Source organism: Trichosurus vulpecula, chromosome 8 (assembly GCF_011100635.1).
Source record: "Trichosurus vulpecula isolate mTriVul1 chromosome 8, mTriVul1.pri, whole genome shotgun sequence".
Lineage (NCBI taxonomy): Eukaryota > Metazoa > Chordata > Mammalia > Diprotodontia > Phalangeridae > Trichosurus > Trichosurus vulpecula.
The window spans coordinates 70,534,929-70,551,682 of record NC_050580.1 but is presented as its reverse complement, the minus strand read 5'-3'; the positions used below and the strand labels follow the sequence as shown (position 1 = coordinate 70,551,682).

Here is a 16,754-nt window from a genome sequence, read left to right as displayed (position 1 = left end):
TAACTGATAGAAACTAAAGTGAGCAGAACCAAGTGAACATTGTACACAGCAACAGCAATACTGTACAATGAACAACTGTGAACGACTTAGCTATCTTCAGGAATACAATGATCCAAGGCAATCCCAAAGGACTCGTGATAAAAAATGCTGTCTCCAGAGAAAGAATGATGTTGTCTGAATATAGACTGGAGCATATTATTTTTTACTTTCTTTTTATTCAAGATTTCTTGCACAGGAGAACTAATATGGAAACGTTTTACATGATTGCACATGCAAAACTTATATCAGATTGCTTACCATCTCAGGAAGGGAGGGATAGAATTTGGAACTCAAAACTTAAAAACAAACAATGAATGTTAAAAATTGTTTTTACAAGTAATTGGGGGGAAAAAAACCAATTTTTTTTTCTTTAAAAAGGCTCTCAAGTTTCAGATAAGAAGCCAATTTCATTGCTAAAAGTTTTGTTACCTGGCAGTTCCCAAAACTAGTAAAATGACATGCTCAATCCAAATACTACCTTACTACCTATCCCTATATATTCAGTATATGCCTATGCATGTAAATACTGTCTTTCCCCATTAAACTACAAGCTCTTTGAGACTGTTTTGTATTTGCCTTTATATCTTGAGTGCTTAGCACAGCGCCTGGCACATAGCAGATGCTCTTAATAAAAGTTGACTATTCAAATACACATATAGACATATATATATATATATATGTATATATATATGTGTGTATGTATATATATATATGTATATATATATATATATATGTACGTGTATGTGTGTGTATATCCACATCCACACACATACACCCACACATAACTTTCATAGAGCACTTACTATGTGCTAGGCACTGTGCTGAGGCTTTACAGTTATCTCATTTAATCCTCACAACAATCCTGAGAGGTAGGTGCTATAATTATTCTCATTTCACAGAGGAAACTAAGGGATTTGTCCAGAGTCACCCAGCTAGCTAAGTGTCTGAGGTCACATTTGCACTCACATCCTCCGTGCGCTATCCACTGTACCACCGTGCTGCCTTTAAGGCGATGATGACACTCCATCTTATCTCTTTGCTTCTGCACAGACTCCTGCTCCCTGATGGAATCAACACCCCTTTACCCTCATCTCTATTTTCCTTCAAAATGCAGGGAAGTACAACCTTCTCCATGATACCTTTCCTGAACGCCAACTGCTTCCTCCCCAAATGACCTGTATTTCTGCTGTATATGTTCAATATATAAGTCCCTGTTACTTCCTCTTGCTAAAGGACAGAGACTTTCACTTTTTTATCTCTGTATTCCCCATGTTTAGCATAGCACTTGGCACATAGTCGATGCTTAATAAATGCTTGATGATAGCTTGTGGTACAAGGATCATCTTAACTAAGGTTAGATATGCACTATGCTGGAAAGAGAACAATAAACTGTTTAACCTTAGCACCTGTTAAATGTGCAATTACTGGGCCTCTATGCCTTTTCTACTACTCTATAACCTCACAGCAGAAGCAGAAGAATGTGAGAAGGCTGCACAAAACTGAGGGGCTTTTTGTACTTTATTTTATTGCTTGCCATAGCCGAAGAATTCAGCATCAAGAGCTCAGCTCTGTGGTGATAAGCCTCTCTATACTTAGCTAGGCTTATTGAGACCACATTCAAAATGTTTCCGGCATGGTGGAACCTGAAAAATTATACTCCTGTTGCATAGCTATTGAGAACCCATGGTCATGTCCATGCCACAATGAGGCTTAAAAGTAAGAATTTATAAAGGACAGTATGAATAACATGGTTTTTAGACCATCAATAAATGTTACTGTTTAGCAGTCGGTACTCTTAAGTGTTATGATCTTTGCCAGTAAATGGGTGAACATAATACTGAAAGAACTGAATCATACTAACTTTTACATTCTCACTATAAAGGAAACCAGAAAACAGAAGTTGTAGCTACATGGAAGGATGGCTCACAAAATAAAGCAGTTGGTGAGGTTGGTTTGTATATACAAAGGCAACAAGAAATATCTGATGAGACACTTGGTCATCTCATATTACACTGTTCCTGGTAAGAATTTTCAAGATGATCACTATGAAAATAAGTGCAATTTACATGCAACTTCTATTTGTTGAGGATGAAGAATTCAACAAAGCCCACTAAAGTAAATGAAGATATACTTTCCTTATTCTGCCCTGTCTTGATTGACAACTCATACTTATGTTCTACTACATCTGGGCTGACTTCAAACATGCTTCATTTTATTCCTTGTCCATCATTGTCTAGATCCCATGAGTACCCCCTTCTTTCCTTGTAACTTTCTAAAAAGAAAGTATCCACTTGTGCCAGCACTCCACACTATTTTCTATCTCCCTCTATTAGAATGCAAGCTATACAAATTACTAGGAATGGATGGTATTTTCAAGATGGGAAGGCACTAGCTGTGGAGGATCTAGAAAAGTCTAATGCAGAAAGTAGGATTTGAGCCGAATCTTGAAGGAAGCCAGAGAAGCTATGAGAGGGGTAAGGATCAGGAGCACTCTGACACAGAGGACTGCCAGTACAATGGCATGGAAATGGTGACCTAGTATCTTGTTTAAGAATCAGCATATACTTAAGACTATATATTGAGTTGAGAGCAGTAAAGCATAAAAAGATTGAAACAGGAGGGAAAGGACAGGTTATGAAGAGCTTTAAAGGTCAAACAGGATCCTGGAGTAGGGAGGGACGAGGGAGTCAGGGAATTGTGACATGGTCAAACCTACATTTTATTTAGATAACTTCGGTAGCTGAGTAGACAATGGATTGGAGAGATATCTGAAGAAGAGAGACCAATTATTTTAATAGTGTGGACCAGAGGTGACAAGGGCTTGAAATAGGGTTCTAGTTGTATGAATGAACAGAAGGAGATGTATGGGAGGCATTCTGAAAAGGCAGAAACAAACAGAAAAATTAGCAACGTACTGGATACGTGGGGTGAGAGTGAGGAACTGAAGATGACATAAAGTTTGTAAGCCTGAGTGCATGGGGTGGTTGTGGGTAATTGGTGCCCTCAAAAGTAATAAGGAAAATAAGAAGAAGGGATGGTTTGGAAAGAAAAAGATTGAGTTCTGTTTTGGATAAGCTAAGTTTAAAATAACTACAGGACATCTAGTTTGAGATGTCCAAAAAGCAATAGATGATATGGGACTTTGATTAGGAGATAACCTAGGATTGGATATACAGATCTGAGAGTCATCTGAAGAGAGACGATAACTGAACTCATTGAAGTTTAGGATAATTAAGTGAGATAGTATAAAGGGAAAAGAGAAGAGGGTTCTAGACAGTCTTGGGATGTCACTCATAATTAGGAGGCATGAGAAGAATGAAGACCAGCAAAGGAAACTGAAAAGAAACAATTGGACAGAAAGGAGGAAAATCAGGAGAGAGCAATGTCATGAACACCTAGAGAAATGAGAGTATATCCTGGAGGAAAAGGTGATTGATACCATCAAATACATACAGAGTATGGAGAAATAATTATGATTAAGAAATGGCCTTGGATTTGGCAATTAAGATAGCACTGGCAACTTTGAAGAGAGCAGCTTTAGTTGACTGACGAGGTCAGAATATGTCAGAGGGTATAGAAGAGAATGAGACATTAGTAGAGGCACCTGGTGTAGATGGCTTTCTCTAAGTGGTTAGCCACAAAGAGGAGGAGAAATAGAGTACGATAGCTACCTGGGAGAGGCAAGAGCAAGGAAGAGCTTTTTAAGAGTGGGAGAGACATGGGAATGTTTAAAGGAATCAGCTAAAATCAATTATCAGCTGAATCAATTATATAGTCAGACCACCAATATAGCAAAGATCCAAGGTAATAATAAACTACAAGAAATAAAATGAGAAGAGGGTGTGGCATGCAATTACAAACTCTAATGTGACATACTGATGCAAGTTATCAATACCAAAAATGGGAAATTGAGAGAAGAAAGTAAATAGGTAGCATAAAAATGCTTAATCACTATCAATCAATTCTATAACAATGAGAATAAAGGAGCAAAAAAACCCCACTTTAATCAACAAATATTTGGTTTATTTGCCAAAGAGACCGGTTATCAAGTGCAACACCAGATTAAAAGCTCATTTGTTAATTCTTACAGAGAAATATGGTGAAATATTATGGGTAGCATACCCTAACATAACTGAGGAAAGTAGGGGAGAAGAAAACCAATTGAAGGGAAGCTGGTGAGAAATCTAAGCACTGTTATTGCAAGGTAGTTGAGAATGAAACCAGACAATAAATACATGAAAAAAATGGAAAGGATCTGCAGATTTTTATAACAAATTCTTCTCACAATCAAGAATAGGAGAATTGCCATATTTGGACTCTTAAGACCATGGTGTGCTTAGAAAAGTGGTTGAAATGCCACTGAAGAAAACAAAAATGGGAAAAAGGGCTGGATTAGACCAAATATAAACAGAGGAAGTCAACGTAGGAGGAGAAATAATTTTTAGAGTGTTGAGGATTCGATCTGAAGGAAGGGAAGATACCAATAGGGCAGGGGAAAAAAATCTTATTTTTATATTTTACTTTATTATTACCAAAAAGTAATTAAAAGAATGTTAATAATAATGGATTTATAGACTTATTTGCCATTAATATAACATTTTAATGGAATAATCTGTAAATGCATCAAGAGCATCCTTAATAAAGGTATTAGAAGAATTTAAGTTTTCACAAGCAACATTTCACAATAGATTACATCTTTATCATTACACAATTGACTAAGATATAGAGAATAGAAGAATCAGGCTTATTACTTAAAGAAGCATTTGATTTAATAGAGTAAAATACCATCTTGAAGACCCTACTCTGTCTAAGCCAGGGTGGGCACGAATCTGTGGCCTCAATGCCACATGTGGTCTTCTAGGTCCTTGGGTAACAGCCTTTTGACTTAGTCTAAGTTTTATAAAACAAATCCTTTTATTAAGGGGATCTGTTCTGTGAAGTTTGGATTCAGTCAAAGGGCCACACTTGAGGACCTAGAGGGCCACGTGTGGCCTTCAGGCCACAGGTTCCCCAATCCTGGTCTAAGCTGTCTCCCATGAAAGATTTCTTTAAGGATGCATACACACGTACACACACACATTCAGGGAGGCCTAAAGGGTTCTTGTGCCACCCCCTTATCAAAAGTTACTAATCTGTTAGACAAGATGGAACTATGCAGGGCATACGTAACCAAATAAATCAAATACTAAAACATCATAGCTGATACATCAAAGCAAGTTCTGGTATGAAATAACAATGCAGACAGTCAAAGTTCCAGAGGGAAGAGTAGGGAAAGGAAACAAGGCAGGAACATTCAAGGGAGTTACAGAGAGTAATACAACAGAACTGTGAAAGAAACTAAGGAAGTCAGCCAGTCTTGAGAACCAGAACCAAGACCCAGCCAGAAATACCATAAATGGAGATCAGAGATGGAGAGGCCAGCTAACAACTAATGAACAGTTAGAAAACTTGCCCCTATTTTCACATTCCTGCTTCTGAAGCTGAAGCTATTTTGGCACTACCACAAAACAGGTGGCAAAGCAATGAGGTTCCCAGTAACTCTGTCCTGCAGCAGGTTGTGCCACTTATGTCATTTGCTAAGTATTTACTTGTATTATAGTTTATTTATGCTTTATTTCCCCTATAGGATGGAAAAGTTTCTTGCGGGAAAAGACCAGGTCTTTATATATCTTTGCAATCACCTAACCTAGTACCTCACACACAGTATTTACTCAAGATCAGTGTTAAATGAATGGATATAAACAACATTGGAAAGGGAGAAAAGTATTCAGAGGAAGGTAACACAAGATGAAGCTAAGTGGTCCAGTGGTCTGAGTATGAGATTGGGAGTCAGGAAGATCTGACCTCAAATTTGACTGATACTAGGCAGGTTACTTAATCAATCTTGGTTTCAGTTTCCTTAACTGTAAAATGAAGATAATAATACTACCTACTACAGGGCGGTTGTGAGAATCAAAGGAGTAATCATATGTAAAGTGCTTTGCAAATCTTAAAGAGCTACATAAGTGCTAATTCTTATTATTAAGACGGCTAGGGAACTCAAAACCAGACCAAATAAGAATAAAATGGAGTTAAGGAACAAAAGGAAAGAAAAAGGGGATGGTCACTCTTTCAAAATTTTTGAAGAGCTGTCACACCTGAGGAGGAACTGAACTTATTTTATTTAGCCTCGAAGAGCAGAACTGGGACCAATGAGTGCAAGTTATAGGAAAATAGGTTTAAACTTTATGTAAGGAAAAACTTCCATAATTACAGTCTCCCAAAAGATAGAACGGTCTGCCTCACATGGTAGTAACTTTCCCCAATCACTAAAAAGGTTCAAATGGAAGACGGGGTTACTGCTCAGGCAAGGTTTGGACTAGCTAGCCTGTAAGATTCCTTGCAACTCTGAGACTTTATGAAATTTAATGGAACTAAAGCAGCCAAGTTTTAAGTTCAACTTAAACAAGTCCCAAAGAATAACCTCACTCTACCCAGGGTTAGACAGCATTAGAGAAGTGTACTGTGAATCAAGATGGGCTCTTAGCACTTATTCAACCAAGTACCCTTGAAGAGTCTGGCTTCCTTGCCTCAAGGGAAAGCCTAGTTTACATGGGTTTGAGTGACATGTTTGTGACATCAGAGGCTTTTAGACCATGTGGGTTTAAGTCGTATTTTTGTGACAATTTTAGGTCCACGTGGGTGAGTTGCATGTGTGACTCACCTTTGACCCTGAACAAGACCTATAAAACCAGGAGCTCTGAGCTGCAGCAGTAGTGATGCACGACTCTGAGCCAGCCGTTGTCGAGCTCCTGGCTGAACTCAGATGTTGGTAACTATGAATTGTATTTGGTCTGTTTATAAATGTATGTTTGTAATTTGTTTGTATTTGCTCTGAAGTTCAGGGGGCTGGTTTTTTCCCCTGAAATAAGTGCATGATATTTGTATGCTGGTTTAAAGTAAGATTGTTAACCCCTTAACATTGCTTTCCTTAGTAAAGCAGATCAAAAGAACTTGGGCTTGCAGCGTTCTGTGAGCTGGTTGTTGTTGGTTTTACACCCCTACAGCAGCTGCTAGATGAATTGTTGAAACAAGACACAGCAAAAGTTGATAAAATCCTTTTAGCCCAGAAGCCTGAACTCAAACAAACATGAAGATTCTAAATTATAATACATAGAATAATGCAATGCAATGACAATACTAGCTAAAGGTTTTTGGGAAAGGAACCAGTTTCTTGGGGAAAAGATCTGGAAAATGTTGACTAACAGAACAAAAAATGTTACATATAGTTCATCTACAAATAATAATTCTATGGTTCTCTTAGTTCTCCTCCTCCTGACTGTTCTTTCTCATTCTCCTTTACTGAATCATCACCCTAAGAGTACTGCCTAAGGCTCTGGGCCCTTTTTTCCTCTCTCCATACCCTCTCTCCTGTGACCTCATCAACTCCATTGGGTTCAACTATTATCTCTATGTAGGTAACTCTCAAACCTATATATCCAGCCCCAAATCTTATCATTTCAACCTTCTCAAGCTCTATCCCATCAGATTTATGCTGCAACAGATTTCTGATTGGCTTGTCTTAAGTATCTCACCATTTCAACATATCTTCTACATAGCTACAAAAATGATTGCCTTCAAACACAGATCTGTCCATATCACTCATTAACTCTAGTGACTCCTTTTTGTCTCTAGCACGGTGCTTTCAGTGCCCTACACAACACAGCTCCCACCTATCTTTCCAGCCTCACTGAACTTTACTCCCTCTGGCATATTCTTGTGATCCAGTCAAACTGGTCTTCTTCATGATACTTACACACAGTCCTCCATCTTACATCTCCTCGCCTTTGCACTGATTGATCTTCATTCCTGGAATGAAATCCTTCCTCATTTTTACCTTATAGATTACTTTTCTTCCTTCAAAACCTGGTTCAAGCATGATTCTCTATATGAAGACATTCTTCATCCTTTCACGGGTGTAAATACCTTGTACTTATCTGTATTTATGTTCATTATGTATACATATATACATACATATGCATATGTAAGGGTATGGGTGTGTTTGTGAATGTATACACAGATACATATATGCACTTCTGGTTGCCCTATTGCCTGTGAGAATTTTCTCTGTGCCTGGAATTCTCTCTCTCTTCATCTCTGCCTACCGGCTTCCCTGGCTCCCTATAAGTACCAACTAAAATCCCACCTTCTACAGCTGGTTTCTCCCAACCAATTTCCCATCTATCCTCTATCAAGCTTCTCTGTACAGATTAGTTTACTTGTTGTCTCTTTCATTACATTATGAGCTCTTTGATGGCAGGGACCGTCTTTTGCCTCTCTTGGTATCCCCAGTGCTTAGCACAGTGCCAGCACATACTAGGAGCTTAATAAGGCTTACTGACTGACATAGAAAGAAAGCTCTTTAAATAGGGGCTGTTTCATTTTTTGCATTTGGAGTCTACCAGCCCCTAACACAACGACTAGAACCTAATAGACACTTAATAAGCACTTATTGACTGACTGGTTCAAAACAAAGTCTAGAATTTTAAAGTACAGACATGATACACTGTAATGAGCTCAAAGTCTATCTGTTTATAGAAGTAAAGGAGAAAATGAAAATCATGTGAAACATCCTACAAGATAGAGTATCACACTGAATATTACAGTCGTCCTCAATAAATTGTTTATAATATTTCTAAATTTAAAATAAAAGTGATCCAAAAGTAGAAGATTTTTACATATCAGCCTTACATTATTTATTTCCATTAGAAGGAAGGCATTTTAAGAAATCCTTTTAAAATATTTTATTGCAAAGTTCTTGCAGAGTTTTACCAGTTTTGTTTAAAATAGAGATTTTTATCAACGCAAAAACTTTGAGAAGAAACAGACTAAGCCATACCTAAGGACTTTTTCCATCTCTGCTGATCTGTGATTAAGTAGTTTATTTCAAGCATATGTTTTAAAGCCAAATAATAGTATTACTTTCTTTACTTTTACTCCACACCAAAAAAAGTTTGCTTTCTTTCCTCTGAATACCTGATAACGCTATTTTGAAAGCATATTTTAAGTGGTATTGGGCTTGCTTTTAGAAATAGCTTCAATGCTGAGAAGAGACACCAGGATTACCGAGGCACCAACCAAACATCCAGAACAGCCACTTTACAATATACCTAATCTCTTCACATGATGCATACATGTATGTATGTACACACATATATACACACACATATACATACACACACGGATATATGTGTATATGTATATACATGTGTGTGTGTGTGTGTGTGTGTGTGTGTGTGTGTGTCCCTTTGACCTATATAATTGACCTTTCTCTCCTCCTGCTGGAACAGCTTCAGGTTTCTTTCTCATGCATATTCCAGTGCCTGGATATCCCCTTTGAAAAAATACTACCATTTGTATCAGGCTTCATTACCATTGCTCCAATCCTGTCTGTACTGCTTCTCTACCAACTGTTCTAATAATCAGTAGACAGGCTGAAGATATGCTGGTAATCAAAGGTAGAAGTGCAAATGATGTTTATAGTCCTTTATCAATTATCTGCTAACTATGGCAAAATGTATTACCACTTGTTGAGTGACAAACTCAAAAACAGTCCAAAAGTTCTACAACTCATCTTACCTCAAGTACTGGTCCAGCTCCAAGAATTATCTGTTCTACTCCACTGGCAAATCCCTTCTGGCTGAGAGCTGTAAGATGGTGAATGAGAAAGTTTGTGCTCTGTGTCTTCCCAGAACCACTTTCCCCTGAAATAACGATGCATTGGTTCTTTCTGCGCTGAAGCATAGCATGGTAGGCTACATCTGCCACAGCATAAATGTGGGGTTCAAGCTTTCCCAGTTGATGATTATCATACATTTTGACATATTTAGGATTGTAAATAGGAAGGAATTTAAATGGATTAATAACTATTAGGATGCTACCAACATAGGTATAAATTTTTTCTTGTTTAAAGCGATTTCGGAGGTTTTCCAGAAGTGTTTTCTCATTTAGGTCAGGTAAACTGCATAAATCATCATAATCCTTCTGCTGTGGCTGAGGAAGGAAACCTCGTTCCATCATCCTCCGACGCTCTTCTGTAACACGGAGCCATGACTGAAGACTGCCATAATGGATTGAGCCATCAAGATTTTTCTCTCTCAGAAGGAATCGGTAATCCTCCCCACTCACTTTGTTTTCTAAGGCCATCCGTGGCCACATCATCATTCGCTGAACAGGACAGTCTGTTGGATTGAGTATCCATTCTTCCCCACCAAATTCTTTCACCTCGGCTAGAACATAACATTTTGTTTTGTCAAGCTGGAGTCTGTTAATAAGAGCATCTATCACCTCAGCAGCAGTTGAGTTTTTCCTGGCTGGGACTGGACAGTAGATGATGCCTTCTGAAATTGTCCCAGGATAAACATGTAATGTGTGCTCACTGTCCTCAAAGCGTCGTCTTCCTCCAACATCATGCACATTCATATTGGATCTTATCCCATCAGCATTGATAGTGCATACTTAGAACTATCCCAAAAAGATTCATAGCTCCAAAACTGTAAAAAAAGAAAAAATGCAAAAATGTATCAGATACATCAAAATAATTTTCAATATATTCTAAATTTTTATGAATAATTTTAAGAGAAAAGAAATCAATCACATAAACCATTCCTTTCCATTAATTGATTCCTTATCACAGAATCCTAAGCCTGGTCCCATCTAATACAAGTGGCTCAATTTACAGATGAAGAAACTTCTGAACAAAGAGGTGAAGAGACTTGCCCAAGGTTATACAGCTAGTTGGTGGTAGGGCTAAGATTCAAACATAGGCCTCAAAAATCCCTGTCCTACATTTTTTTCTACCATAATACAAATATATTCAACAATATTTATTGAGTATACATCTTCAAAGCATTGTAGGACATAGAGTATATGATGTGGTTACTATGCTCATGTACACATTTAGATATAAATCAGATTGTGAAAGGTAATTTAAAGTGGAGACATAAGTCAGAATAAGAAATAAAATACTACCATGGGATCCAACCACATTCCACCTTGTAGTTTCTTTAAATCACTACTAAAATGAATGTCTTTTCTCAATATTGACCACCATGTCCAAATTTAGATGAAATTTTATTTCATTAAACAAAAGCCAGAAAAGACATCTAACTTCCAAATTCTTGGTGATTTATCATAGCAAATTTTGCCTTGAAATTTGCCAACTGTATCTAAGGCATCTAGCATCAGAAAAATAGATCCTTTATTCACATTAATGACAGTCTCTGGACCCTGGACTCAACACAGCAGACAACAATTCTGTCAATGACTTACTCTGTATAATCTTTACAAAGTTACTTCATGTAAAATACAAATTAAAACAAAGCTCATCTAGGTTTTTACTTCATACAAATCAGAGTAGGTCAATGTTGGAGGGGCTATGGAAAATGATATAACACTATCTTTCAATGGAGCTGTGAACTGGTCCAAACATTCTGGAAAACAACTTGTAGCTATATTTAAAAAGTAACTAAAGGTAAAATACCATATTTCCCATGTATAAAACGCACCCTTTTTCGAAAAATTTGGGGTCTAAAGACGGGATGCATCTCATACAGTGGTTGTAGATTTTTTTACTTGCATTTTCTGCTTTTTCGAGCTTGTTGTCTTTGTGCTCATTGTTTCACATTTGTTACCGGTATATTAGATTACCTTTTGCCACGTTCTGCCCAGAAATGGCTCAGAAAAGATTTTCATACAGTGCTGAATTCAAGTTAAAAGTGATCCGGTTTGCAAAAGTGAATGGAAATCGTGCTGTTGAACGTAAGTTTGCTCCTCCTCCAACTGAGAAAACAATCCAAAACTGGCTACAGGAAGAAGAAAACGCCAGGACAGAAGGCCATGAGAGGCAAGTCAGCAAAATGTCCTGATTTAGAGAGGGAATTGAAGATATGGATTGAAGAGCAAAGGGCAATTGGAATTCCTGTGTCTACAAAGATGATTCGGCATGAGGCAAGAACAACTGAAGTTACTGATTTCAAAGGAGGACACAATTGGTGCTTCAGGTTCATGAAACGGAATGGACTAAGCATGTGTACACGTGCCAGACTTGCCCAAAAGATGCCTGAAAGCTATGCGCAGATGAATAAAACTTGAGTTCAATAACTTTATGTAATACATTTTTTTTTTCAAATTTCGGGCCCCAAAATTAAGGTGCGTCTTATACATGGGAGCATCTTACAAATGGGGAAATAGGGTAATAAGCATTTATATAGTACCTACTACGTGCCAGGCACTGTGCTAAATGCTTTAACAATATCTCATTTGATCCTCACAAAAACCCTACAAAATAGGCATTATTGTATTCATTTTACAGTTGAGGAAACTGAGGCAAACAGAAATTAAGTGACTGCACAAAATCAGAGAGCTAAGAGTCTGAAGTCAGATTTGAAGGCAGGTTTTCTTGACTTCAGCCTTTTATCCACTGTCACCTAGTTGGAGAAGAGCAAATAAAGTGTACTCAGCAATACTACTACAAGGTATATAATGCCAAGGTGGTCAAAGAAGGAGGAAAATATGTACAAAAATATTTATAGCCACAGTTTTGGTAATAAAAAAGAAGTCTAGGGAAAGGAGGTGTCCATCAATTCGGGAAACTAAAACTAAACAAATTGTGGAAGCTAAACAAACCGTGGTATGTTACTGTTATAGAATTTGACCAATATTGACCAAAAAAAAATTATTAAAATAGCAAATGGGCAAGGTGAAATCACAGCCAAACCAGAAAAAATAAAGAGTAATCAGAACATATTATGCACAGTTATATACTAATAAAACGGAGAACACAAAATAGAGGAATATCTTCAAAAATGTAAAATATCCAAACTACCAAAAGGCCATACAGAGATCTTAATTGTAGAAAACAAATTAGATCTAGCTGTAGAGGAACTACCAAAGAGGGGGAATCTTTAGATCTCATAGACTCTACAAAACTTTTGAAGAATAGTTAGTACCCATACTTCACAAATTATTCTCAAAAAACTGAGAAAGACCCCTACCAGAATCCTTTTTTGAGAAAAATATAGAATACCTACATTAGGAAAAGATAAAGTACCTAAAGAAAACCATATATAGGCCAATACCACTAATGAATATTGGACTCAAAATTTTTAAATAAAATCCAATCAGATTATGGTGATTTATGATCAAATGTGATTTATTCTAGGGATGCAAACGTGGTTCAACATTAGGAAAACAGTCATTATAATTAATCACATTAAAACCCCAAATATCCCAAACCACATGATTACCTCAACAGAAACAGAAAAGGCCTTTAACAAAGTACAACACTTTTATGCTAAAAGTACTACAAAGTACAGGCAGAAAGACCTTTTTTTAATATCGTAAAAAAGCATCTATCTAAAACCAATAGCAAGCGTCATATGCAACAGGGATGCACTAGAATCTTCTCCAATAAATACAGAAACAAAGCACTTTCCCCACTATTATTTGCTATCATACTAGAAATGTTAGCAATAGCAATAAGACAAGAGAAAGGATTTAAAGGAATAAAGAGGGGACGGGATAAAACTATCCCTGTTTGCTGATGATATGATGATTTACTTGGAAAATCCCAGGAAATCAATGAAGACACTAACTGAGATAATTAGTAGCTTCAATAAAGTTGCAAGCTACAAAATAAATTCTCAAAAATCAACAGCATTTCTATATAATAATAACAAAATACAAGGGAACAGAAAGGAAAATCCCACTCCAAATAACTACAAAACACATAAGACATCTGGGGATCAAACTGCCAAAGCACACAAAAGATTTGTATAGATTCAATTAAAAAGGACTCCTTAAAATAGCTTAAATAGCTGGAGGAAAATTCAGAGCTCATACTTAGGTTGTGCTAATATAATAAAAACAATACTACCAAAATTAAATTATATTTTAATGTTATACCAATCAAATTACAAAGAAGATAATTTACAGAGCTTGATAAAAACAAAATTTGTTTGGAAAAACAGAAGATCTAGAATATGAAGATAAATGATGAAAAGAAGTAAAAGGAGGAATAGCACTTCCAGATCTCAAACTATATTATAAAGCATTAGTCATCAAAGCCATCAGTTATTGGTTTAAAAAAAAAAAGAGATCAATGCAACAGATTAGAGAAGAGAGCACCAGAAACAAGAGAATTCATTAACACAGTTTTCGATAAAGTGGAAAACATAAGCTACCTAGGGAAAAACTGTCTATTAGATTAAAATAAAACTGCTGGGAAAACTGGAAAAGTCTGGCAGAAATTGGGCTTAGATGAATATCTTATACACATTCCACAATATATTCTAAATAGATGTTACCTAAATATTAAAGATCATACTATTAAAAAATTAAAAGAGGAACAGATCATATACTTCTCACAGCTTTGGTATATTCTTAATCAAAAAAGAAATAGAGGCGATTACAAAAGATGAAAGAGATAACTTTGATTACTTGAAACTGAAAGCTTCTGCATAGACAACATAAATGCATCCAGGATAGAAAAAAGAAGTGGTCAAAGGCGGGTGGCAGAGGAGGAGTCTTTGTAGCATAATTTCTCTCATAAAGTTTTGGTGACCAAGATATACAAATAATTAAGAAAACATATGCATAAAACTAATAGCCATGACCCAACAGATATACAAAGGATATGAAAAATTCTCAAAAGAAGAAATGCTAAGCATTATGCAAATAAAGTGAATAAAATGTCTACATGGTTTGAACCAGAGATGATAACTGGATTTCCCCAAGGAAGCCATCAATAAGAAAAAAGTTCTCATATACTCCAAAATATTTGTAGAAGCACTTTTTCTGATGGCTAGAATTGAAAACAAAGTAGATGCCCATGGATTGTGGAATGGCTAAACAAATTGTGGTACATGAATGTAGGAATACCAATATGCTATAAGAAATGATGTGTGTGATGAATTACCATATGTACTAACACAGGCTGAAGTAAACAGAGCCAAGAAAACAATTTACACAGCAATTACAACAATGTAAATGGGGAAAAAAACAAACCATCAAAAATCAAAAGCAAATTAATAAAATTTTAAAGATCAAGAGGGACTCAATTGAAGAGACATAAGAAGACACATACTCTTTAGTACGAGTAGGAGGTCCACACATTGCACATTTTTCGGATTTTCTCACTGGATTGATCAGTTATGCTAAATTTCCCCCCTCTCTTAACAACAACAACAACAACAACACTATTTTACTATGGGATGACTCTTGAGGAAGGGGGTGAAGGGATACATAGGATACTATGGTGATATAAGAAGCGGAAAACATCAATTAAAAATTCTTAAAAAAAAAAAAGAATGGTACTGCATTTACAGCAAGACAGATGTCACATTCAAAATAACTACAGAATGTACAAAATATCTACTAGCCTACCTATAGATTCAGAACTTACATGAATACAACTAAAAACCATTTTTCCAGAAATGAAAGAAGAGGGGAGACCAGTCAAGATGCCAGAGTAGGAGGAAAAAAAGGCAGCCCAGCTCCCCAGACAACTACTATTAACAAATATTCCAGACAAGTACCAAAATGAGCAGCAAGGGGAAAATCTAAGGAGAAACCACAATGAGTCATCTTTTCAGCAAAAGATCACAAATTTCCACCCACAAACAAGTGATCAGGGCAGGAAATATGGAACAGAGGTGGAATAGGATCTCAAAGGGAGACCCCAGGAGCAGAAGAAAGTCACGGTATTGTCTATCTGAATACTGCAGCAGAACACCAGATAAGACAGAGTAGGACTATTACAGTATCACTATAGTGCTGCCAAAAGTAAGCAGACCCTAGACTGAACACAAAGTCCCAAAACAGGATATGAGGCTAGAAGAGTGAGTTTTCTTCTGTTTCGTTTTCTGAACAAGTCAACAAGCATTTATCAAGTATTTACTACATATGCCAGGCATTGTGCTAAGTATTAGGGATACGAAGAAAAGGAAAAAATAATAGACCCTGCTCTCAAAGAGCTCACAGCCTAATAAAGGGAAACAACATGAAAACAACTACATACAAGCAAGAAACAGGATAAACTGGAATACTCTCAGAGGGGAAGGCACTTACATTAATTAAGGGAGAATCAGGAAGGGCTTCTTGTAGAAGGTAGGCCTTTAGCTTAGACTTGAAGAAAGCCAAGAAGATATGAGGAGATGAGGAGGGAGAACAGTCCAGGCATGGGGGTCATCTAGGGAAAACACTCGAGAATTGAGAGACATAGGGTCACCTGCTAGGAACAGAAAGGAGGCCACTGTCACTAGTCTACAGAGACTATGGAGGGGACTAAGATATAAGAAAACTGAAAAGGTAGGAGGGTGCCAGGTTATAAAAGACTTTAAAAGTCAAACAAAAAATTACATATTTGATCCTGGAGGTAATAGGGAACCAAAGGAATTTACTGAATGAGAGTGACATGCACTTTAGGAAGATCACTTGGACACTGCAGTGGGCAGCCTTTAAGCAGGGAGACCAACCAGAACAGTAAAGCAGTAATATGAATTTGTGTTCAGGCTCTGTTATTTACCTTAGGATCACAGGCTGTAACTCCTCTATTCAAAAAGTTTCAATGGTTCCCTATTGCTTCTAGGATGAAATATAAACTCCTCTGACTGTCATTTAAAGTCCTTCACAGGGGGCAGCTGGGTGGCACAGTAAGTAGAGCACCAGCCCTGGAG

At 36.9% G+C, this 16,754-nt stretch overlaps 1 protein-coding gene across 1 annotated transcript in view; it reads right to left on the bottom strand.

Moving 5' to 3' along the window:
* Nucleotides 1-10,559, bottom strand: part of MYO9A (myosin IXA) — a 272,260-nt gene extending 261,701 nt beyond the window's left edge. Inside the window, exon 1 of the mRNA XM_036734161.1 lies at nucleotides 9,658-10,559. Coding sequence (XP_036590056.1) covers nucleotides 9,658-10,500 — 843 coding nt within the window. The 5' untranslated portion in view covers nucleotides 10,501-10,559. The remainder of the gene's footprint in view (nucleotides 1-9,657) is intronic.
* Nucleotides 10,560-16,754: the final 6,195 nt, after the last annotated feature.